Source organism: Odocoileus virginianus, chromosome 19 (assembly GCF_023699985.2).
Source record: "Odocoileus virginianus isolate 20LAN1187 ecotype Illinois chromosome 19, Ovbor_1.2, whole genome shotgun sequence".
In the NCBI taxonomy this organism is placed as follows: Eukaryota; Metazoa; Chordata; class Mammalia; order Artiodactyla; family Cervidae; genus Odocoileus; species Odocoileus virginianus.
This window is the reverse complement of record NC_069692.1, coordinates 19,684,200-19,711,013: the sequence shown is the minus strand read 5'-3', so window position 1 is coordinate 19,711,013 and position 26,814 is coordinate 19,684,200. Positions and strand designations below refer to the sequence as shown.

Sequence of the window (26,814 nt, the reverse complement as noted above, 5' to 3'; positions counted from 1 at the left end):
CTTAAATAAGTAGATAGATCAATAGATAAGATCTATTGATAAGATCAATAGATAAGAAAAAGGTACATGGTGTACGTGATAGTATTAGAAAGTCATCATTGGCAACAATATTGATGATTATTATTAATTCAGACAATAAATATCAGAATATGCTAACGCTAGTGGTGAAAGTGGATTAAGGAATGGTATTTTACATAATCTAAAAGTATTTTCTCACAAAACATTAATTATAAAGGGAAAACAGTAGTGAAGAAATCTGGGGGACACCATCTTATTTAAGTGACAGAAGGCCAGTGCCACTATAATGGGCAAAATAGATACCATATGCCACCCAATACCATGTAATGAAAAGACTATAGCATTTCAGATATCTCAGCCAAAAGCATATAACTTCGTTTTAATCATTGAACAAAACCAAATAATTAGCTTTTGGTTGTCACAGGGAAAACTAAGGAATTCTTTTGATTTGAAAGAGACTGGAAAGACATGGGTACAACACATGATTCTGGGTTAGATTTCTTTGTTAGAGGAATATTACTGGGATAATTTGTGAAACTTGAATGGGATCTCTGGGTAAAGAGTAAGGAGGAATTTTCTGTACTATTTTTGCAAATTTTCTGTAAATTTGAATATAGAATATAAGTTCATATTTTTATTACTTTTAGGCACAATGATTATAAAGTTGTATCACCTGCATTAAGAGCAGTTGGTAATATTGTGACTGGTGATGATATTCAAACACAGGTGAGTTCAGACTTTAATATGATAAATTGGTAACATAAGGAACTTTTAAGAAGTTTATCATTTTCATATGAATTGATTACATGTTAATCAAGATGTTAGCGTTACCATAATTACGCAGGCATCTGTTATATGTCAGTAAGCATATTCTCAGTAATAAGTAATCCATCTCAAATACCTCTGTATGAAGGCACTACCCTAGACCTATATCAATGTAAAGAAGTACAAGATAGGACTTTGGCTCTTGAGGGGTTTACATTTCAATCGAGGAGAAAATATATCATGAGATAAAGCAAATTACCTAAAGTAGTATGTTTGCTGAGAACTGATTTGTCAGTAAATACTATAAAATTTTTTTTTTAAAAATCGGTGTGCTGAGAAATCTTTGTAGATTCCATAAAGTAGTTGGAATTAAAGCTGGAGAAGAATTTCAGTAGACTAGAAGACATTTATGTGGTCATAGGGTAGAGGCACACATGTGTGAGTTATGATTAAGAGGTGTTAAACTTGGCTGGAAAAGAAACTGCTTAGGAGATGGGGATTGATTATAAGCAGGTTAAAAGTTGGGTTGGAAATGCAAGGGTCTTTGTAATAGATTGAAAAACTAGATTTTGAAAGTTGAAGGAAGGATAGCAAGGAAACATCTCCCAGATTGGTTTCTATGTGTGTGTGTGTGTGTCTGCATGTGTGTTTGCCTGTCTTGGATGATGGTGAGACTTAAAAAAAAAAGGGGTGATGTCAGACTGATTTCAGATCTGGAGTACTCTTTCTTAAAGATACGAACTTAAACTCGGAAACATTAAATTATCCATTGCTATCATAAACTGTACATTCTAATCTACATTCTTTCAGTTTTAGTCTTTTGAAGTCATATTTAGATATTTAGTTATTAAACAGATCTTTAGTAATTGATAATTATTAATTTAAAATAGCTCTTTAAAATAAAATGCACTTCTACACATACACTGTTTTCAGCAGAATTTTGGTGCACAGCTTCATATGTCCTTCACCAGGTAAACTTACTGTAAATCACTGTGGTCATTGTGAAAATGGAGCATAATTAATCTTGCCATGAAATACAGAACGTAGAGAGACAAAGCAAACCGTGCCGTGCTCAGTCATTCAGTCACGTCTGACTCTTTGCGACCCCATGGACTGAAACCCACCAGGTTCCTCTGTCCGTGGGATTCTCCAGGCAAGAACACTGGAGTGGGTTGCCATGCTCTCCTCCAGGGGGTCTTCCAACCCAGGGATCGAACCCAGGTCTCCTGCGGTATAGGCCGATTCTTTGCTGTCTAAGCCACCAGGGAAGCTCCTAAGAATACTTGAGTGGGCGGCCTTTCCCTTCTCCGAGGGTCTTCTGACCCAGGAGTCGAACCAGGGTCTCCTGCATTGCAGGCACAGTCTTTACCAGCTAGCTACCAGAGAAGCAAACTGTACTTACTTACAAAAGGAAAATAGGACAGTATAAATTTTAATGAAACAAATAGACTTAATATACACATTTCTTAACAGTTTCTTAATAGACAGTTTCTTAATTCCAGTTATGGAATTAGACACATTGAAACTGTTTGGGGTATAGATATAGATATATTTTCCCCATTAATTTATTTGGCAAAACTTAAGTGATTGGATCCTGACCAATCACTACATCTCTGTTCAGATAGTTGTGTCAGTTGAACTCTGAATATATTTGTAAACTTGAAGGACATACCTCTGTATTCTGCATATTTGCAAATGAGTGGATTGAGAACAGGGCACTTCACCAAGTTTTGGCAAATTGGGAGAGCAGAAGGCAGCAAGTGCGTAACTAAGTTTTACTTTGAGAGAAATTTCTTTTTTCTTAATACAGTATTCCAGAATTATTATTGTGTTTCTAAATAGTATATTTTTGTGTAGTTCTTTTCCAATAAAACTTTTCATTTTGTTGTTGTTGTTTTAGGTAATTTTGAATTGCTCTGCTTTACCCTGTCTTTTACACTTACTGAGTAGCTCAAAGGAGTCAATCAGAAAAGAAGCCTGCTGGACTGTTTCGAACATCACTGCTGGAAACAGAGCTCAGATTCAGGTAAACAGCTTTCATATCTGAAAAAACAGGATGATCTCAGGAGTCATTTTGGACAAAAGTCAGCATTTTATCAGTGATTTTTTTTTTTTTTAGTTACTAAAAACATATTCTTAAAAGGTCCTTGAAAAGTTTTTTATAGAACTGAATTTTCCTCCTCTAAAATAATGACATTTACTTGTAGTAGGTATTCTAGTACAGTGCCTGACTCATAACAGTTAGTCATTAAGAGGTTGAATTTCGTTAGGTTTCAATATCAGCAATGATCGGGCTTCCCTGGTGGGTCAGATGGTAAGGAATCTGCCTGCAAGAGACCCAGGTTTGATCCCTGGGTTGGAAAGATTGGCTACCTACTCCAGTATTCTTGCCTGGAAAATCCCACAGATAGAGGAGCCTGACAGGCTACTGTCCACAGGGTTACAAAGAGTCAGATACGACTGAGCAATTAACACACTAGGCGATAATCTTCGTCTCAACGCTTTTAAATAATGATTTATTAGTGAACCATCGAGCTCCTTGAGTCATTTAATACTGATTTCATTTTGATCAATCACCAGCCTGTGCTATATCATCTTTAAAATTTATATTCTGCTAATATATTTTCCAGTCTTTAAAGGAAAGTATGTGAAAGTTTGTTGAGAGTTTAGAAATAAAGTATTTCTAAAGGTGTTTCCAAAAAGTGTGACATTTTATTTTATTATTTTATGTTTTTTTCATTTATTTTTATTAGCTGGAGGCTAATTACTTTACAATATTGTAGTGGTTTTTGCCATACATTGACATGAATCAGCCATGGATTTACATGTGTTCCCCGTCCCGATCCCCTCTCCTGCATCCCTCCCCATCCCATCCCTCTGGGTCTTCCCAGTGCACCAGCCCTGAGCACTTGTCTCATGCATCCAACCTGGGCTGGTGATCTGTTTCACCCTTGATAGTATACTTGTTTCAATGCTATTCTCTCAGAACATCCCACCCTCATCTTTTCCCACAGAGTCCCAAAGTCTGTTCTGTACATCTGTGTCTCTTTTTCTGTTTTGCATATTGGATTATCATTAACATCTTTTTAAATTCCATATATATGCGGTAGTATACTGTATTGGTCTTTATGTTTCCGACTTACTTCACTCTGTATAATGGGCTCCAGTTTCATCCATCTCATTAGAACTGATTCAAATGAATTCTTTTTAATGGCTGAATAATATTCCATTGTGTATATGTACCATAGCTTCCTTATCCATTCATCTGCTGATGGGCATCTAGGTTGCTTCCATGTACTGGCAATTATAAACAGTGCTGCGATGAACATTGGGGTGCACGTGTCTCTTTCAGATCTAGTTTCCTCAGTGTGTATGCCCAGGAGTGGGATTGCTGGGTCATATGGCAGTTCTATTTCCAGTTTTTTAAGAAATCTCCACACTGTTCTCCATAGTAGCTGTACTAGTTTACATTCCCACAAAGTGTGACATTTTAAAGCCAACGAGTTTCAAGATTCTTCTACTTCATATTTATAAGACACTATTTGCATTGATTATGCTATATCATTTTTTCTCCTCAGGCTGTTATAGATGCAAATATTTTTCCTGTTTTAATTGAGATTCTTCAGAAAGCAGAGTTTCGCACCAGGAAAGAAGCAGCTTGGGCTATAACTAATGCAACATCAGGAGGCACTCCAGAACAGATCAGGTGAAAAAAATTTTTTAATTGTTTTTTAAATGTAAATAGGACAAAATTTGGAATAATGCATACCTTTTATTTGTTGATAAAACTAAAACATTATTTCTAAGTTAGTTTTATAAGCATTTCTAATGTGAAATGATAGCATCTCTTACATCTTTTATTCATTCACAGTGGTTTATTTTTGTCAAAGTATAATTGATATTCTCCTAAGTAAACTATGAAAAATCAGAGATTAAAAAAATCTGAAAAAGAAGTATATGTTAATTTGAAAACTGTACTGTTATGGACGCTAAGTATTTTTTTGACCATTAAAATCTCATGCGTGTAACTTTATAAAATGGCTAATAAATTTGAATATCCACTTATTTAAAATAAAATTGAAATAAACATTCCTATTTGGTTGTCAGCCTTCAGTTCAGGGTTCAGTTCAGTCACTCAGTCGTGTCCGACTCTTTGCTACCCCATGAATTGCAGCACGCCAGGCCTCCCTGTCCATCACCAACTCACGCGTTTACCCAAACTCATGCCCATTGAGTCAGTGATGCCATCCAAACATCTCATCCTCTGTCGTCCCCTTCTCCTCCTGCCCCACATCCCTCCCAGCATCAGGGTCTTTTCAAATGAGTCAGCTCCTTGCATGAGGTAGCCAAAGTATTGGAGTTTCAGCTTCAGCATCAGTCCTTCTAACGAACACCCAGGACTGAAGTCCTTTAGGATGGACTCGTTCGATCTCCTTGCAGTCCAAGGGACTCTCAAGAGGCTTCTCCAACACCACAGTTCAAAAGCATCAATTTTTCAGCACTCAGCTTTCTTCACAGTCCAACTCTCACATCCATACATGACCACTGGAAAAACCATAGCCTTGACTAGACGGACCTTTGTTGGCAAAGTAATCTCTCTGCTTTTCAATATGCTATCTAGGCATACCTTTCCTTCCAAGGAGTAAGCGACTTTTAATTTCATGGCTGCAGTCACCATCTGCAGTGATTTTGGAGCCCAAAAAAATACAGTCTGACACTGTTTCCACTGTTTCCCCATTTCCCATGAAGTGATGGGACCAGATGCCATGATCTTATAGTTTTCTGAATGTTGAGCTTTAAGACAACTTTTTCACTCTCCTCCTTCACTTTCCTCAAGAGGCTTTTTAGTTCCTCTTCACTTTCTGCCATAAGGGTGGTGTCATCTGCATATCTGAGGTTATTGATATTTCTCCCGGCAATCTTGATTCCAGCTTGTGCTTCTTCCAGCCCAGCGTTTCTCATAATATACTCTGCATATAAGTTAAATAAGCAGGGTGACAATATGCAGCCTTGACGTACTCCTTTTCCTATTGGGAACCAGTCTGTTGTTCCATGTCCAGTTCTAACTGTTGCTTCCTGACCTGCATACAGGTTTCTCAAGAGGCAGGTCAGGTGGTCTGGTATTCCCATCTCTTTCAGAATTTTTCACAGTTTATTGTGATCCACACAGTCGAAGGCTTTGGTGTAGTCAATAAAACAGAAATAGATGTTTTTCTGAAACTCTCTTGCTTTTTTGATGATCCAGTGGATGTTGGCAATTTGATCTCTTGTTCCTTTGCCTTTTCTAAAACCAGCTTGGACATTTGGAAGTTCACAGTTCATGTATTGCTGAAGCCTGGCTTGGAGAATTTTGAGCATTACTTTACTAGCGTGTGAGATGAGTGCAATTGTGCGGTAGTTTGAGCATTCTTTGGGATTGCCTTTCTTTGGGATTGGAATGAAAACTGACCTTTTCCAGTCCTGTGGCCACTGCTGAGTTTTCCAAATTTGCTGGCATATTGAGTGCAGCACTTTCACAGCATCATCATTCAGGATTTGAAATAGCTCAACTAGAATTCCATCACCTCCACTATCTTTGTTCCTAGTGATGCTTTCTAAGACCCACTTGACTTCACATTCTAGGATGTCTGGCTCTAGGTGAGTGATCACACCATTGTGATTATCTGGGTCGTGAAGATCTTTTTTGTACAGTTCTTCTGTGTATTCTTGCCACCTGTTCGTAATATCTTCTTCTTCTATTTGGTCCCTACCATTTCTGTCCTTTATTGAGCTCATCTTTGCATGAAATGTTCCCTTGGTATCTCTAATTTTCTTGAAGAGATGTATAGTCTTTCCCATTCTGTTGTTTTCCTCTATTTCTTTGCATTGATCGCTGAGGAAGGCTTTCTTATCTCTCCTTGCTGTTCTTTGGAACTCTGCATTCAAATTGGAATATCTTTCCTTTTCTCCTTTGCTTTTCACTTCTCTTCTTTTCACAGCTATTTGTAAGGCCTCCTCAGACAGCCATTTTGCTTTTTTGCATTTCTTTTTCTTGGGGATGGTCTTGATTCCTGGCTCCTGTACAATGTCACGAACCTCTGTCCATAGTTCATCAGGCACTCTGTCTATCAGATCTAGTCCCTTAAATCTATTTCTCACTTCCACTGTCTAGTAATAAGGGGTTTGATTTCGGTCATACCTGAATGGTCTAGTAGTTTTCCCTACTTTCTTCAATTTCAGTCTGAATTTGGCAATAAGGAGTTCATGATCTGAGCCACAATCAGCTCCCGGTCTTGTTTTTGCTGCCTGCATAGAGCTTCTCCATCTTTGGCTGCAAAGAATATAATCAGTCTGATTTCGGTGTTGGCCATCTGGTGATGTCCACGTGTAGTCTTCTCTTGTGTTGTTGGAAGAGGGTGTTTGCTATGACCAGTGCGTTCTCTTGGCAGAACTCTACTAGCCTTTGCCCTGCTTCATTCCGTACTCCAAGGCCAAATTTTCCTGTTACTCCAGGTGTTTCTTGACTTCCTACTTTTGCATTCCAGTCCCCTATAATGAAAAGGACATCTTTTTTGAGTGTTAGTTCTAGAAGGTATTGTAGGTCTTCATAGAACCTTTCAACTTCTTCAGTGTTACTGGTTGGGGCATAGACTTGGATTACCATGAAATTGAATGGTTTTCCTTGGAAACGAACAGAGGTCATTCTGTTGTTTTTGAGATTGCATCCAAGTACTGCATTTTGGACTCTTTTGTTGACCATGATGGCTACTCCATTTCTTCTAAGTGATTCCTGCCCACAGTAGTGGATATAATGGTCATCTGAGTTAAATTCACCCATTCCAGTCCATTTTAGTTCGCTGATTCCTAGAATGTTGACATTCACTCTTGCCATCTCCTGTTTGACCACTTCCAATTTGCCTTGATTCATGGACCTAACATTCCAGGTTCCTGCACAATATTGCTCTTTACAGCATCGGACCTTGCTCCTATCACCAGTCACATCCACAGCTGGGTATTGTTTATGCTTTGGCTCCATCCCTTCATTCTTTTTTAGCCTTATCTGTGTATATTATCTCATTTTTATTCTTTCATTAATAAAATTTATTTTTTTCAGGATATTTGATTCTAGGCTTTTTATTGTTTTTGTTTCTTTTCCTAACAACCATAATAGGTGTATGGACTTTGAAGTCAGCCAGCTTTCAAATCCTATTCAGTAAAAGATGCATGACCTTCCAAAGTCATTTAGTCTCTCTAATCCATGATTGTCTTCATTTTTTAAAATGGATTGAATAATGATTAGTACATTATGGTAGTATATTGATGATTAAATGTAGTTTGTACATGTACAGTCTTACAGTGCTTTAGCATGATGCCTAAACATTAAGCTCTCTACTAAGATTAGCTATTATCATTATTATTTGTAATCATCATAATTTTTATTATCGGTATTCTCTTTTCTGCTGCATTTTTTTTTTTCCTGCATTGTGTGGTGTGTGGGATCTTAGTTCCGGGACAGGGATCAAACCCATACACCCTGCAGTGGAAACAGAGAATTCTAACCATTTGACTGCCAGAAAATTCCCTGCTTCCACTCTTTTTTCCTCCATAGCAAAGTTCTACTTTGCCCTTCTATAAAAGCCTGACTTTCTACAGAATCTTCTTGTTCTGAGGGTCACTTCATGAAACTTGAGACTTTTTTGGTTTCTTGAAGTGTTTATTTAGGAAATATTTTCTAATACATATTTGATTTAATTCTTAATTTATATAACAAGAAGTTATGCTGCTATGCCACTTTACAAATCACTAGGAAGGATTTTGAAATCTACTTATTGGGAGATCATTGTCTGTTACTGCCTTCATTTCTGCTGTTACTTTCTTTTCTCACGTATGTTGATACCATCTGTCTCTGCCTTTTATTTTCCATTCCTCCTCTTTGATTTAATCAGTATTATTTCCATTTCATTTGTGTCATGAATACAAACAGTAATAAAATAAGACCTTTCATTTGTTCTAACGTGTATGTTTTTTTGATGCTGATATTATTTTTGTCTGTTTTGGGGCCTAAAGTTTGTAAGCAGTTTATAAACAGTTGTATTTTATTTTTCAATTCATTTTCATCTTTGTGGCTGTTCCTCAAAATGTATTAGTATGACTCAGGTGTCCAAACTGAGATTATTATTTTTCTAGCTGTTTTCACCATTTCATTAACTCTACATATAGGGGAAGATGACTTGATCTCAGATAAGGTTCAGCATTCATATCACTAATATTTATTGACTGCTAGTTGTTATGCTAAGTCATTTCAGTTATTGAGCATCAGCAGTACATCAGATTCTTTCATGTATTTTATTTCCATTAACTTTATAACTATGAGATAGTTATTCATTCAGCAATTATATTTGATCAGTCACAGGTTAGTATATGGCAAGTGAGTATTCCAGTGAAGATATGCACATTTAAAAGAGGTGGGTATGAAAACTAACTTCTACTGAATGTTTGCAGTATTCTCACAGCAACATTCTAGTTTAGTACTATTATTATTTCCACTTTTGATGTGGAAACTGAGGCACAGAGAGGTTACACAAAATCACACAACTAATGAAGAGTGGGATTAGGACTTGAAACCATGCAGTTTGGCTTCAGAGCATGTTTAATATGGACTTTAGAGCATACTTAATATGGACTTTTTGCCAGGTGAAGAAATTAGCTATTTTAAAGATCTAATAACAACTAGAAAAGGAAAAAGCATTAGGAAATGAGTAGAATAATTTTTGTGATCACTATATGTTAAGATTATTCACAACATGGCCTGTTTTGCTCGTACAAGCCTTCTGTGCTTCTGAAACACAGCCTATATTTTAGAACATTAACTACGATTGTTTCTGTGGAAAATTTCTTTCAGTTTGATTTAGTTGTCTCTTCCGTCTTCATTTCTACCTACCCTGATATGGCTTCATGTGTTACACGGGCTAACTAACCTTTAAAACAAAAACAGACCTTGAGCCCACTATTCTTTGCACTCATATGCTATGCAAAAACAACTATAAGTACCAATTTGCTTATATGTATTTTTTGTAATATTTGTAATACCATTAATTGCTAATTATGTTAAATTATGAAAATAAGAGAGTAAGAATTTTCAGGTTCCTATATAAGTAAAAATTTAAGTATTTTTAATGTTTGAGATTGTTTAGGAATACTTAAGTGTTTATGTAACATTTCATTGAAGAATGTTTTCATGGCATTGCTATAAATATTTAAGTCTTTTAAAATGTTTCTCCCCCACATTTTTTTTTAATTATTCTGAAGGTACTTGGTAGCCTTGGGCTGCATTAAGCCACTTTGTGATCTATTGACTGTTATGGACTCTAAAATAGTTCAAGTGGCTTTAAATGGACTTGAAAATATTTTACGGCTTGGAGAACAAGAATCTAAGCAGAACGGAATAGGCATTAATCCATACTGTGCCCTCATTGAAGAAGCATATGGTGAGTATTCAGTAAAATTTATAGTTGCTATCAATTTTTTAATTGAGATCCAAGTGACACATTAGTTTCATGTATATAACATGATGATTCAATATTTGTATATACTGGAAAATGAATGTAATAATTATAGTTCATGTCACCATAGTTTAAATTTTTTTCTTGTAATGAGAACTCTTCAGATTTACTCTTGGCAGCTTTCATTTACATATTACAGTATTAATAAATGTAGTCCCCATCACTGTACATTACTTCCCCAAAGCTTATACAGACTAGAAATTTGTGCCTTTTGACATCCCATTCCACCCGTTTAATTCACCTCCTCACCTCCTGTCTCTGGCAACAGCCGGTCTGTACCCTGTACCAATGTGCTCACTCTGAGCTCTTTGTTTTCGTTTGTTTAGATTCTGCATATAAGTGAGATTATAAGGTATTTGTCTGTATTTGTGACTTGTTTCACTGAGTGTAATGCCCCCAAGGTCCATCCAGGTTGTTGCAGATGGCAAGGTTGTCTTCTTTTTTTAAAAAGCTGAATAATATTCCTCTGTACATGTATGTGTTGTGTGTGTGTGTACCACATTTTCTTTATCAATTCATTCTTTGATAGATAAGATTGCTTCCATGTCTGGGCTGTTGTAAATAATGCTGAAGTGAACATGGGGGTTCATAATATCTTTGAGTTCATATTTATTTTTTTCATTTTCTTGCAATAAATATCAAGAAGTGAAATTGCTGGATCACATTTAAAAACATAAATGTAAAAAGTTAAAACTAGAACTACCATATAATCCATATTGTTATCCATAGGGATTGCACCAGTTTACATTCCCACCAATAGTGCACAAGGGTTTCCTTTTCCCACATCCTTACCAACACTTCCTGTCTCATCTTTTTGACGGTGGTCATTCTAACAGTTGTCAGGTGATATCTTATTGTGGTTTTGATTTCCATTTCCCTAATGATTAATAATGTTGAACATCTTGTCATATTACCTGTTGGGCATCTGTGTATCTCCCTTGGAAAAAATGTTCATTCAGATCTTCTGCCCATTTTTTAATCAGATAGTTTGGTTTTTGGCTATTGAGTTATATGAGTTCTTTATATATTTTGGATATTAATCCCCTACTAGGTATATGATTCGCAAATACTTTCTCTCATTTCCTAGGTTATCTTTTCATATTGCTGATGTTTCCCTTTGCCGTGCAGAAGTTTTTTAATATGGTCCCACTTGTTTATTTTTGCTTTTTTGTCCTTTGTGTTTGGCATCAGATCCAGAATTCAAACAACTGTCACCAAGACTGTGGAATTTATTTCCTGATGAGGCATGAATCTAAGTCAGTTCTTTTTCCTCTCAGTATATTTCCATTAAATATCACTTTCTCTCTTAAGTCCTATTATATCCACGCAAGCTTTTATTTGCTATTCTTCAACCAAGCCTGGGAGACCACTTTGCCTTTATTTCAAATTACATAATGTCACTGGTTAAGATATCAATCACTGATTTAAGAATATTTCCTGACTACAATTATTATTTTGGCCCCAAGTTATACTAGAGTTTGAGCTATTCTATGAGTGTGTATAGATATGATTACTTGATGTATTCTTTATAACCTGCAACAAATTGAAGAGGTTTATCTGTAATTAAGTGAAAAATACTTTTAACATCATCCAGACTTATATATGGGTTATTTTCTTGTAAGCAGTAAAATAGAGCACTGTAGATTCTCCTTACACTATGCAAATGGGTTTTCCCAGTTTCACTTATAAACTGTATTGGATTTACAAATAGTATTCATTTATTCCTTATTGATACACTTTGGCTTATTCTGTGAGAGAACTTACTGTTAGTTTGCTCATTAATTTTAGGTTTTTTACTTGTTTTTGTTTTGTTGCTTTCCCTTTTTGTGCTTTTTATTTAGCATGATTACTCTGGAAACAACTTGTGACATTTACATGATCTAAAACTGTCATTTTAAAATTCAGAAACTGAAGTACAGAGGAATCAAACTTACTTGGGAAAAATCATACAACTAAAAGGGTGGATTCTACTATCTTCCTACTGCCCAGCCTGTGCTTATTCTTCATACCCTATTGCCCAATATTTTTATTCGTGAACTGTAAAGCATAAGTATTGACTACCATGGGGCTTCCCAGGTGGCTCAGAGGTTAAAGCATCTGCCTGCAGTGCTGGAGACCCAGGTTCAATCCGTGGGTCGGGAAGATCCCCTGGAGAAGGAAATGGCAACCCATTCCAGTATTCTTGCCTGGAGAATCCCAGGCAACCCACTCCAGTATTCTTGCCTGGAGAATCCCATGGACAGAGGAGCCTGGTAGGCTACAGTCCACAGGGTCGCAAAGAGTCAGACACGACTGAGCGACTTCACTTTTTCATTGACTCTCATTATATGCAAAAATCAGATAAAAACTACAGAATCACTTAAATGTGTAATCTAAAAAATACTACAAACTAGTGAATATAACAAAAGAGAAGCAAACTCATATAAACTAGTGGTAACCAGTGCAACCAGTGGGGGTGGAGTGCAAATTATTGTGTAAGATAGGCTCAAGGATGTATTGTACAACACAGGGAATATAGCCAATATTTTGTAATAACAGTAAATGGAATACAACCTTTAAAAATTATGTTTTAATTTTTTTAATTAGATGAAAAATAACGGTTCCATTGCCAGTGGACTGGTGATACTATTGATTCATTATTTTGATTTAAATATATGTTTAAATCTGAGTAATAACTTTGATTTTATTTATATGATTTATATAATAGGTCTAGATAAAATTGAATTTCTGCAAAGCCATGAAAATCAGGAAATTTACCAAAAGGCTTTTGATCTGATTGAACACTACTTTGGTGTAGAAGATGACGACCCCAGTATTGTACCTCAAGTGGATGAAAATCAGCAACAGTTTGTATTTCAGCAGCAGGAAGCACCAATGGAAGGGTTCCAACTGTAACTTGGTAGGAGGCAAATTAATGGCTAAGAAGGGTAGCTTTACATATCTCCCCTTTCTTGCATTGTCAGTAGGAATAGTTGATGCGTTTTTGTGTAGAACAAAAAAAGAAAGAAGATGCACTTATAGAAAGCAAAACAAAAGTTTCCATTCATATGCAACCTTTTATTATAGTTTTGTTGTTATGTTGGTCTGCCTGTATATATGTCTTTCATTGTTTTATCTTTTTTTGTATCTATTTGAGAACAGTTAAATACATTATTTAATAATTTAAGCCTAAGAAGGAGAATTTTGGTAAAGTATTACAATAATGGTCCTGAATTTTTCTAGCACTCTTGGATACTGCACATTAACAGTACAGCTGTTGATAATTGCATTTTGGCAGTGTTTGACATTCCCGTTCTCTACTAAATCTACCTCTCAAAGCAAAAACAAAACAAAAAAGCTTCAGGAGCATGAAATAGAGAAAAGGCTAAATTAGAATGTAAAGATAGATGTTACCAGAAATTATAAATCACTGTGCTGTAGGTTATACTTTGCAAAAGAAAAGGTTTAACAAAACCTGTAAAAGTTACTTATAAAACATAGGAAAAATGTTGTACTGATAATCAATTAAAATGTAGCAATTGTGAAGAGAGAAGCTGTTCTTCATATTGAACACATTAAAATAATTACATAACATTTAAATATTTGTGTTTTTAACATATAAATGCTATATTAGTATATTTTATATTTTGACCAAATATGCTAACATTTTTGAAATAGTGTTTTTTTATTTTTTCACTGCTCATTTTAAAGAGCATCATGATAGAGATGCCATCATGAATCTAAAGTAGTGCTGCATAGCAAAAATAATACTGTATTCCTTTCTCTGATTTTTCAGAGCACTAATTGAGAAGTTTCACTTTCTGTGTAATAATGAACTTAGGTACTTGAATGGCAAAATTGTTCTGAAGAAATCACCTTGTTATGTATTAAATTTTATTAAATGTACTTAATGTTTGGACACAAAAGGATGATATTAATGAAAATTACTAAGGATTCTTTAATTGGTTGAAACCTATATTAGGATTTTTTTCCCTTTGGTAATATTCAGAGGGTCATACTGCTGCTTGTCAATGTACCATTGTATTAGATTACATTTGTATCAGATTGGTTAATATAATGTAAGTGTTTATGTATTAACAGCAAAAACCTCTTCATATTGTGAAACTTTTAAAAAAAGTTTCAGTAGAAAATTATATATATATATTTATTTATAGATCCATATATATGCATGTGTCTTACCTGTTTTTTTTTCACGTTACTATACTCGGTAGTTTTCTAAGCAGATATGGTACTGTTGAGCTCAGTCTTTTTCATTTATAGTTATATACAGGCTATTTACATTTCCAGTTATATATCTAAAATACTTATTTAAAAATTAGTTTATTGCTGTTTTAAGATAGAAACTAAAAGCATTTTTTATATGACTCATAGTCTATTCTGTAAAGAAAGATTTCATTTATGGTATCATTTATAATGTTTCTGCTGGAAATCAGAGGCATGTTAACAAGAAGAAAATGTATACAGAGGTACTTTTAAATAGTATGACACTTTGTAAAATTATATATCATGAAACTAAGCTTTTGGCAAGACACTTAAAACCTACAGGCTATAGACTACAGGTTTAAATGGTGTCCATAATGCTGACTGCATCTGCGAAACCTCTTTTATATTATTAAGTAGAGTATTGTATCTGTGCCCTTTCTATTGTAGTAGAAGTTATGAGGTTCAGTATGTGTATATTCAAAAGAACAGGGTAGTTGTATTAAAGATGACCAAGTTGATGGTGAATTTATCAGATCAACGCTTTTCTGTGATGCTGCTAGTGTAAGTATCAGGTGACAGGGTATTCCACTCATTCTAATCAATTGAACTTGATAATGCAGCATAATTCATAAACTAACCAGCTGTGCCTGCTTTTATTTGAGGACCCTGTAGTCAGTTTAGGAGATTTATATTAATAAATCTCTAAGCCACGTCTTTCAAACAAAATAGTTCTTACAGAAGGAAAAATAATGGAAACAATAGAATGGCCTTTAATTTTAAATTTTTGCCAGTAAAGCAAGCATTATACCTCTAAGTATAGAATTTGACCATATTTTAGGCATTTATATACAAAATTATATTTAATTCATTGGATCTGTTACTAGGATAATTGATTTGATTAGATTTGAGTGCAAGGGGCAACTGGGACCAGCTATTGGTGTGGTAATAACTTTATTGAACCAATACTAGCAAATACTTTGTTTCTAAAATTTTTCTTAATATGACTACTCTTTTCAAATGTAATATTTTAAATGCTCCAAAATGTATTTTCCTTAATCTTCACTGGCCCTTGTGGGAAATTTTCTTTTTTCAACTTGCTTTCCTGAGATTTATTATATTTAAATCTGAGAGAAACTGTGCCAAAAAAAAAGAAAAGAAAACATGTTATAAAGGGCAATGCATGCAACATTAATGCAGAAATTAAAAAATACTTGAAAGAGTCCTTTATGTTTAATTAAATTTGGTGTTTTATTTTTGTCTGAATTTGAATTTTTACTAGCTAATCTATGCAATTTACTTGTTTTATATTTGTAAGTACTTGACTCAATGACCCGGGTGTTTTTACTATCAGTTTTATTTTGAAAACTGTTTCTAGAACTTAATTTTTAGTGTCATTTTGTTCACTTACTGGTAGCACTAGAACAGGAAAGCAAAAAATAAAAACAAAAAAATGTAATAAAATCTGCTGGCACAGAAACAGCATATCATTCGGTAACTGTAAAACCTGTTTGCAGATACAGATTGATTTGTTGATAAAGGACTTTTGTTGGACAAAACATTACCTTTGCCTTCATATTTTTTCTTCTCTTAGGAAGGAGCATTATGGAAAAAGTAATTACAATACAAAGTCTTAGTGGATTTTTGTTGCTGTTCTAAATTCAGCAGTCTACTGGCTGCATTGTGAAACTGTGAAATCAAAGTAACTGTTAACCTTTACTCAATTTAGTTCATAGCATTACTGTTTTATGGAATGTAACATATTAGGAGCCAATATGATAGAGCTCTAGAAGGATAATATGTCTTTAAGTTCTGATTGGGAAGTGGGATGCGGGAAGATGTTCTTGACTAACTAAAAAAATCAATATTTGAGTAATATGCAATATTATGAAATGTTACAGCACTATATTAAAAACAATAAAATGCTATTTTACAGTTGCATTTATATAAGCGTGTCTGTTTCATTTCTCACAATTGTGTATTCCTAACAGCAAAAAACAGATGCCCTCAATGATTAAAATTCCATCCCCTTTCTAAAACCAGTATGATTTCATTGGTAGGATTATATGATAAAGTAGTATGTTGCTTTTACTTTAGAACTTATATGTGTATTCACCTATAATGGAGGATGTATCTAATTTATGTTTGTATCTCATGCCTTGGCAATTAATGGGTCATTCATATGTTTCAACTGAGATTATTTTTCCTTTTCTATTATTTTAATGTAATATAGTGCATTTATTTAAGGCTTAGAGTTTTAAACCTAATAAATGGAAATAGAAGGGAATATCTGATTTAACTTTCTTAGTGTGCTCGAAACACAAAATCACACAGTAGCCAAGCTTAGGCCCCCCCTAGTTTAGTGTTTTTATTTTCTTATTCTACTACTATTTTTTTTTTTTTGGCTTCATCTGGCCTCATTTCCTTCAGTATTTGAAACTTTGTCAATCACAAAGTAGTAAAAGTAATTATGTCAGTTATTTTTAGGGTTTCTTGCTCCCAATAAAGCAGTCTGCACTTTTAAGAGACACATACATCATATCAATATTAGTCACTTTAACATTTCAATTTTCCATTCTTATGAAATAAAATTTTCAAGTAGTTGCACTTGCAAGCACTGCTGTACAGTACCACGAGAGCTAAAACGCTGACCAAGTAAAGAGGTCAAAACGCTCACTAGCGTTTGCATAAACATTTAAATTTGGAAGCAGTAGGCAGTTTGGAGAATTTAATATGTAATGCTCAAAAGTACCTGTTATTTAAAATTTGGGAGTTCTAAACTTTGGACAGCTTTACTCTTGAGGGATCCCTCTTGTTCCCTTTCAGTCATGGGTGTTTTTTTAAACTGTTGTCTAAAAAAGCATGGCAAAATTTTAGGGGTTTAACATGACTCATTATTTTCTGAGCATTCCACCTTCTAAATTGTTTTATTATAAAATACACAAAGAGAATAATGTGTAAGAAGACAGTTTGAATAATAAAACACCTGTGTACTCACCATCCAATTTAATTATTATCAGTCCCTTGTAACTATTACTCTGGATTTTATTAATAATCCTTGTGCTTTTCTTCATCGTTTCATCTCATGTGTATATATCCCTAAGAAGTATAGCCTCGCTTATCTGTTTTCTAAATGTGTAAACTGGAAGTTTACATATATTTTCTATATCTGGGAGTTTCAGGTTTTGGCTCAATGTTAATTTAACATCTTTTGAGATTCATATTGATGCATATATGTGTGGTTTGTTCATTTTCTTTGCTGTTTACTATCCTGTTTTGTGACTACATCGTGATGTCTGGTAAGGGAAGTTTGTTTTACTTTTGTTCCTGAAGCATGTGGGATCTTAGTTTCCCAACCAGGGATGAAACCTGTGCCCCGTGTGGTGGAAGCGCAGTCTCAACCACTGGACTGCCAAAGAAATCCCCAGAATGCTCATTTTAGCATCATCTCTAGTGGCCAAAAACTGGACCAAATAACCAGATAAACTGGCATATTCATACAATGGAATACTATAACAATGAAAATGAATGACTTCCTGCTACTCAGAGTCTGGATGAATTTCACAATATAATAGTATAAGAATTTACACAAATGTATATTATATCATTCTATTTATATAAAGTTAAAACAGGCAAAACTAGTCTATGGTGATAAAACAACATCTTTTTTTATCTGTGTGGTAATGACTGACTGAGGGCAGAAATGAGGCAGAAAGGAGATGTTTTATGTCTTGACCTGAACAGTGCTTATGCAGGTGTGTTCACTAAAATTCTATCAAACTGTGTACATTTTTGTGCACTTTGTAAATGTATGTTATACATCAGTAAAAGTTTACTAAAAGTAGAAATAAAAAAAGACTTTGCCATTCTTGTTACCAAAATAAAGCCTTGACAAGTACTTTGTTAAATATTCTCTTTTACCTATCATTTATTGTTGCTGGTAACAGTGATGATATTCCGATGAACACTTTGTCAGAATATCATTTAGCCTTGGCCTGTGCAGCCAGTGCCGCTTCTTCACGCCATTTTGCCTTCTTTGCCAGATTCCAACTTGTTAAAGATTCATGTCGTTCTGCAGCCTGCAGAAGCAAGAGGCGAAGCATTTTGGCACTCTGGGAAAATTTGTATTTTAGAGATACATAGCAGACTCCATGAAAAGAAGAAAAATAACAAAGCATCCATCACATGTAGCATTTAAGAAAAACAATCTGATACAGAAAAAAATCTGCCTAAGTTATTAGACTTCTAGTCAATACTACTGCTATATAGAAATCTGCCCCCACCCTCTCTTGGCACACATAGATATAGTTGTTGGACAAAAAATAAATACATACACTTTCAGATAAACTCAAAATCAAGAAAGGGAAATCCTCAGGTGCCTTTTATGAAAAGAATGCAAAAGGCATAAGTTGATGGGGAATGAGAAGGACGAATGCCAGGATAGCGGAAATGGCTTTATTAGGGGGAAATACTGGCTTTAACAGCTGTGGGCTAGAAGCTGAATCGCTATGCCAATAGGCAAGTTCAGGATCTAGATCATGGGCATGGAGCTGAGGTATTCCTGTGAAATGACTAAAGCTCTTACCAGCCTGAGAACTGGCAAGGACACTAGGCATTTATCTGGGCGGGGGGGGGGGGGGGGGGGGGGGGGGGGGGTGGGATTACTTGTGAAAAGAGAAGATAATTAGCATTGTGATCAGGAGGAAAGAACTCTAGCTAGAAAATGGATCAGAGGAAATAATCTAAATGCGGCACAGAGATACAAGTACAAAAAAACAGAGAAGTTAAGAGACATGAAGAATAGAATTAGAAATTCCAACATATATTCCCAACAGGTGAGTGATTAGAATGGGGGGAGAGGTCATATTTGAAGTAATAACAGCTTACACTTTTTCAGAAGTGAGCAAAGCTATAGGTCCCTCAGACTCAAGAACATACAAAGTCCTTTGCAGAATAAAAATCTAATAGATATTGGTGGAAGTCTGATATGCATTTCACACTTAACATAATCCAAAATAGAGGACTTGATATATTTTGTCTGTCAGGCCTACCAGTTCTTTCCCCAGCTGTACATATGGGGAATGGCAACACCATCCATCTTAGATGCTCAAGGCAGAAATCCAGGCATTTTTTGTGTCATTCTTCCATTTTGTTTCCTCTTCCCACACTGAATTTACCATAAAGGTCTATCCTTTTTACATTTCCAAACATATCTCAAATTGCTAACGATTTCTCCATCTCTATCTGACAGCATCTTAAATAAGGTTTAAGGTTTAATTATTCAAATTGAATATTAAATATCAAATTAAATATCAAATTAAGTATTCAAATTAAATAAGTTTAATTATTCAGAGTGACAGGTGAACTGGAGAGAAGGAAGATGGATACAGTTCAATTCAGTCACAAAGTCGTGTCCAACTCTTTGCGACCCCATGAACTGCAACACGCCAAGCCTTCCTGTCTAACACCAACTCCCAGAGTTTACCCAAACTCATGTCTATTGAGTTGGTGATGCCATTCAACCATCTCATCCTCTGTCGTCCCCTTCTCCTCTTGCCCCCAATCCCTCCCAACATCAGGGTTTTTTCCAATGAGTCAGCTCTTCGAATCATGTGGCCAAAGTGTTGGAGTTTCAGCTTCAACATCAGTCCTTCCAGTGAACACCCAGGACTGATCTCCTTTAGGATAGACTGGTTGGATCTCCTTGCAGTCCAAGGGACTCTAAAGAGTCTTCTCCAACACCACAGTTCAAAACCACCAATTCTTCAGCACTCAGCTCTCTTTATAGTCCAACTCTCACATCTGTGTGTGACTACTGGAAAAACCATAGCCTAGGAATCCCTTAGAAGAAATGGAATAGCCATCACAGTCAACAAAAGAGTCCAAAATGCAGTACTTGGATGCAATCTCAAAAACAACAGAATGACCTCTGTTCGTTTCCAAGGAAAACCATTCAATTTCATGGTAATCCAAGTCTATGCCCCAACCAGTAACTCTGAAGAAGCTGAAGTTGAACAGTTCTATGAAGACTTACAAGACCTTCTAGAACTAACAGCCAAAAAAGATGTCCTTTTCATTATAGGGGACTGGAATGCAAAAGTAGGAAGTCAAGAAACACCTGGAGTAACAGGAAAATTTGGCCTTGGAGAACGGAATGAAGCAGGGCAAAGGCTAGTAGAGTTCTGCCAAGAGAACGCACTGGTCATAGCAAACACCCTCTTCCAACAACACAAGAGAAGACTACACGTGGACATCACCAGATGGCCAACACCGAAATCAGACTGATTATATTCTTTGCAGCCAAAGATGGAGAAGCTCTATGCAGGCAGCAAAAAACAAGACCGGGAGCTGACTGTGGCTCAGATCATGAACTCCTTATTGCCAATTTCAGACTGAAATTGAAGAAAGTGGAGAAAACTACTAGACCATTCAGGTAGGACCGAAATCAAATCCCTTATGACTAGACAGTGGAAGTGAGAAATAGATTTAAGGGACTAGATCTGATAGACAGAGTGCCGAGTGCCTGATGAACTATGGACAGAGGTTCGTGACATTGTACAGGAGCCAGGAATCAAGACCATCCCCAAGAAAAAGAAATGCAAAAAAGCAAAATGGCTGTCTGAGGAGGCCTTACAAATAGCTGTGAAAAGAAGAGAAGTGAAAAGCAAAGGAGAAAAGGAAAGATATTCCCATGTGAATGCAGAGTTCCAAAGAACAGCAAGGAGAGATAAGAAAGCCTTCCTCAGCAATCAATGCAAAGAAATAGAGGAAAACAATAGAATGGGAAAGACTAGAGATCTCTTCAAGAAAATTAGAGATATCAAGGGAAAATTTCAGGCAAAGATGAGCTCAATAAAGGACAGAAATGGTAGGGACCAAATAGAAGAAGATATTAAGAAGAGGTGGCAAGAATACACAGAAGAACTGTACAAAAAAGATCTTCACGACCCAGATAATCACAATGGTGTGATCACTCACCTAGAGCCAGACATCCTAGAATGTGAAGTCAAGTGGGTCTTAGAAAGCATCACTAGGAACAAAGCTAGTGGAGGTGATGGAATTCCAGTTGAGCTATTTCAATTCCTGAAAGATGATGCTGTGAAAGTGCTGCACTCAATATGCCAGCAAATTTGGAAAACTCAGCAGTGGCCACAGGACTGGAAAAGGTCAGTTTTCATTCCAATCCCAAAGAAAGGCAATCCCAAAGAATGCTCAAACTACCGCACAATTGCACTCATCTCACACGCTAGTAAAGTAATGCTCAAAATTCTCCAAGCCAGGCTTCAGCAATATGTGAACCATGAACTTCCAGATGTTCAAGCTAGTTTTAGAAAAGGCAGAGTAACCAGAAATCAAATTGCCAACATCCACTGGATCATCGAAAAAGCACGAGAGTTCCAGAAATCATCTATTTCTGTTTTATTGACTACGCCAAAGCTTTTGATTGTGTGGATCACAATAAACTGTGGAAAATTCTGAAAGAGATGGGAATACCAGACCACATGACCTGCCTCTTGAGAAACCTGTATGCAGGTCAGGAAGCAACAGTTAGAACTGGACATGGAACAACAGACTGGTTCCCAATAGGAAAAGGAGTACGTCAAGGCTGTATGTTGTCACCCTGCTTATTTAACTTATATGCAGAGTATATTATGAGAAACGCTGGGCTGGAAGAAGCACAAGCTGGAATCAAGATTGCTAGGAGAAATATCAATAACCTCAGATATGCAGATGACACCACCCTTATAGCAGAAAATGAAGAACTAAAGAGCCTCTTGATGAAAGTGAAAGAGAAGAGTGAAAAGGTTGGCTTAAAGCTCAACATTCAGAAACTAAGATCATGGCATCCGGTTCCAACACTTCATGGCAAAGAGATGGGGAAACAGTGGAAACAGTGGCTGACTATATTTTTCTGGGCTCCAAAATCACGGCAGATGGTGACTGCAGCCATGAAATTAAAAGACGCTTACTCCTTGGAAGCAAAGTTATGACCAACCTAGATAGCATAATAAAAAGCAGAGACATTACTTTGTCAACAAAGGTCCATCTAGTCAAGGCTACGGTTTTTCCAGTGGTCATGTATGAATGTGAGAGTGGGGCTCTAATGAAAGCTGGGTGCCAAAGAATTGATGCTTTTGAACTGTAGTGTTGGAGAAGACTCTTAAGAGTCCCTTGGACTGCAAGGAGATCTAACCAGTCCATCCTAAAGGAGATCAGTCCTGGGTGTTCATTGGTAGGACTGATGTTGAAGCTGAAACTCCAATACTTGGGCCACCTGATGCAAAGAGCTGACTCATTGGAAAAGACCCTGATGCTGGGAGGGATTGGGGGCAGGAGGAGAAGGGGATGACAGAGGATGAGATGTTTGGATGGCATCACTGACTCAATGGACATGGGTTTGGGTGGACACCAGGAGTTGGTGATGGACAGGGAGGCCAGGCATGCTGGGGTTCATGGGGTCACAAAGAGTCGGACAGGACTGAGCGACTGAACTGAACTGATGCCATAGCTAAACAGTTCATGATTTAAGGAAGGATGTAGTTTGGATAACTTTCATACAAAAAGTTCTTCCTTTGCTGATTTTAACCAGGTTATAAACTGTAATTTCTCATTTTTCTTTGTCTTATAGATGGAAACAAGCTTCTGTCCCTTCTGTTCAGATAGTTAATTTGTTGACTCAAATTTCCATGAACAGTGTTGTTTCCAGTACAACTGATATACGCGGATGAGTCAAGATTCTGAGATGAGGCTGTTCTTACATTGGAAAACCAGCAATAATCCTCCAAATGAGAACAAAGCTTATAATTCTTAAATTTCTCAAGCCTATTTTTATTTTAAAGAAGTACTCACCCTTTTGGCTGATGCTATCACTGCAAAGCAGGCGATGATTGTAAGTCCAATCATTATGTAACAAGCTTTTACCCGAGCTTTGTTTCTTGCAGCATCTATCATTTCTGGCCTAAACCAAGATGTGTATTCTGTTAATTACATTAAAGCAATATGATTTCCTGACTGGCATAATAGACAATTATTTTTTACATAAATACTCCAAAAATTTCCCTGAATGCAACTGGCAGATGTGAATGCCTTACAAATTCTAGTACATTAGTACTAGTACTAGTATTAGTACATTAGTACTAATGTAGTACTAGACTAGTACTACATTATCAAATCTAGTACTAATTTCAAATTAACAGGTATTTATTATTTATATTGCTACAGTAATACAAAGTGGCAGCTTATAAATAGACACAAGTAAAGAATGATTTTTGAGAAAGTATTCAGCAGTATTTTTTCTTATATATGTGGTTTGAATAGAAAAAAAGAATTCTAGGAAGCAATTCCTCTTAAAAATTAAAAAATATTTCTTTAACTTTCCACCAGTTGAAAGAACACAGAAAACCAATATCTAGCCTGTTTTCTTCAGGTTTTAGGCAGATTGATGTAAGTTTTAAGATATTAGTTGCAAGCAGGTTAACATTAGCACATTATTAGATTACATTTGTTGTTGATTTTTGTTCCAGATGGAACCTGAAAGATCTGATCTTTTTTACCCATCCAGCTGGCTTTGAACTGCTATACCAAATTAGTTTAACACTGAAAAGAAAAGTACAATCATTATTAAATATCATTAGTGTATGGTACAAAAATTATAGGTCACTTGTTAATTATGTCCATTAAAAGCATAAAAGTGAAAGCTGTTTACATTGTAAATCTAACCCTTAGGAGGCATATCTCTCCTAAATAGCAATGATTTAAAAATTATAGAAAATAATAAAAAATATTCAAATACTTTCATGTTTCCAACCCAAAACTATAATACTTTTCCTATGCACCTTGCTCAACGTCAATTTAACAGAATTTCTCCTTTTTAACGATATTTCTTTGACTGTGATCCTGGGGAAGAATTATTTTTTGTAAAATGGGTCTCTTCACATATACAGCTATATTGCTATAATATTGGGTCTAGAATCTCTAGATGTGTTAATTTACAATAATGCAGGTTCCTTGCATTTTTGATTACTCTGTCATATAGTCCTAGAATTCAAAATCCAAAAACACTGAGGATGGTCTTTTTAAGCTTTTCTGGGGCTAATTTCTGCTCTGGGCTAAATTATAGGTCTCAAGGACAACAAAATTTGTTTTATAATATTAAAAAAAAAATCTCCGTGGTGAATAAGTGCTGAAAACAGAGTTCAAATTCCATGTTATTGCAAATTCCATGTCCACTCCTCATTAAATCATTTAATTCAAGAAAGGAATAAAACTGTTTGAGAATTCATTACTGAACATTTCCCACCATATTTTTCCCATTTGAGATGCTTTTGATGACTAATAAATTAACAATCAATTAAAAGTGTGCACAATATGCACAGAACAAGGTGTAGACCCAGTTTCCATCATCCATTCTAACAGGCATTGATCACATCATATAAAATAATATTTGAACATCTGAAATCCTTATTTGATTTTATAGTTCTGGTCTCACTTTTTTCTGAGATCAGTTTAAAAAGTGGTAGATTGGTTTTATCCTTAGTTTCCTTCCTTCTCCTTTTAACCACTCCCTTGTAAGGTGCTGGGAAGATTTCTGGGCTTTGCATAAACTAAAGCTGTAGAAAAAATGCTTTTTAAGGGTGACCTTTACTTTGTTTTTGTTTTCGTAAAAGATTACATTTACCCTGGAGTTGGAGTTGTCAGCTTAGGTTTTATCAAGGGAACGTCTGTCTTGAGTATGGGATGAGGAGGCCAGAGACACAGATGCGCCCTGGCTCCTAGTCCTAGAAAACCCACGCTCAGATGACTGCAAAACAGCATACACCAGGCATCTCCCGCCCCAGAAGAGGAGGGCACATGGATGTGGCTTCTTCCCAGAGACTCTCCGGCCACCCCACGAGTCATGATCCCTCCTTGGGTGGATCAGGGAGCCGCAACTCCTCCCCTCCCCAGCCCAGGCCAGGGCCCCTCCGCCTCTCAGCCTGTACGCAAGGACCCCGGTTTTTGTTTGGCCTAAGGGCGCCACTGCCTCCCGGCCCCGGAGGTGGCCGGGGGCGGGTATCTGAGCGACGGTGGAAGCACCCACTGAACTTCGGGATTTCCACCCGATTTCAACAATCTCCTCACAAGCTTAGCTTGGTTCCCACAGTCCAGTGAAGGAGCTTGGGATTTAGCCGCACTAGGGGCGCGTGAGTAATTCCCTTAGAGTGGTAGGTAATACTGTGAAGACCCGTGTGGCTCTGCACACCTCTCCCGACCTCTGTGCGCACAGGTCGGGAAGTGGGTGGACCCCGAGCCTTCCAGGCCTGGGGCGGACCCTCCAGGGCGCCCTCACCCCGGCCGGGCACGGGCCACACTTACGGAATCCGAGGCGGGATATCCTCCATCGCTTTGAAACGCCCGGTCCACAGCAGGATTCTCTTGTCGAATTGCGACGGCTTGTGCTCGGCGGGGACCCTATGGACCTTCCCGGCTGCGAAGGCGACAGGGACATACAGAGGGACGGAGAGACCGACAGCCCAGTGATCGGGGTGCGCTCACGCCTCCATCCCCCAGCCTCAGCGCTCCACGGACCCTCCCTCCCGGGTCGTTCCCAGCCCCTGCTCACCAGAACTTGCGGGCTCCGAGTCCCCGGGGCTCCCGCCACTGGAGTATTGGGGGTGACCCCGGGGCCAGAGAGACGCGACCGGCCGCCGCTCGGCTTCTGGGGGCGCTCCCGGGGCGCAGCAGGGGATGCGCCCTAGGCGGAGGCGCAGGAGGCTCCCGACGGTGGCCAGCATGCTGCTGAGCCCTGATCCCGCGCCCTCAGCCCAGCCGGGTCCGGAGCTCCCGGGACCCCTGCCGCCCCGCCCCGCCCCGCTCCCAGGGGAGCCCCGGATGCGCAGCTGGAGTCTGACGTGCGCACCCTGGGCTCCGGGTCCCCGCCCCCAGCCGGCGACCCCCGACCCTGGCGTCTCGACCCTGGGGCTGAGTCGGTCCCCTGGCGCGCCGCGGACGACTTTCCTCCCGAAACAGCTCCATGCCTTTTAAAGGCAGTTCTTGGTATTGAGTAGAAACGTGTTTCCATCACACTTTTTTTTTTTTTAATTTCACTGGTGCTTAAGAGAATAAATTTAACCTCTCTCTCCTCCAGGGAAAGCCAACAGTCAAGCCTTCAAGTGCAGGTCGTTTCAGACGTTTACCAAGTGAGTGTAAGGGCTTTCAACAAACTTCTCACTTCCCCATGAGGCGATTCTTTGAAGTTAGCTCTTCACCTCACCCTCCACTCCCATACTTTTCTCTTTTCCAGACAAAA

The 26,814-nt window shown here is 37.3% G+C and overlaps 2 protein-coding genes across 2 annotated transcripts in view; one reads left to right on the top strand and one right to left on the bottom strand.

Annotated features, from left to right (window-relative positions):
- Positions 1-16,464, top strand: part of KPNA5 (karyopherin subunit alpha 5) — a 46,571-nt gene extending 30,107 nt beyond the window's left edge. The window contains exons 10-14 of the mRNA XM_020901730.2: positions 666-744; positions 2,684-2,809; positions 4,362-4,489; positions 10,072-10,250; positions 13,033-16,464. Of these exons, the coding sequence (XP_020757389.2) occupies positions 666-744; positions 2,684-2,809; positions 4,362-4,489; positions 10,072-10,250; positions 13,033-13,220 (700 nt within the window). The 3' untranslated portion in view covers positions 13,221-16,464. The remainder of the gene's footprint in view (positions 1-665; positions 745-2,683; positions 2,810-4,361; positions 4,490-10,071; positions 10,251-13,032) is intronic.
- Positions 16,465-18,435: 1,971 nt separating this feature from the next.
- On the bottom strand, positions 18,436-26,514 carry FAM162B (family with sequence similarity 162 member B). The gene is made up of 4 exons (XM_020901731.2): positions 26,128-26,514; positions 25,881-25,992; positions 23,376-23,484; positions 18,436-18,604 (listed from the first exon to the last, which is right to left on the bottom strand). Exons 1-4 carry the CDS (start codon positions 26,297-26,299, stop codon positions 18,506-18,508), a joined length of 492 nt encoding a protein of 163 aa, XP_020757390.2. The 5' UTR covers positions 26,300-26,514; the 3' UTR covers positions 18,436-18,505.
- Positions 26,515-26,814: the final 300 nt, after the last annotated feature.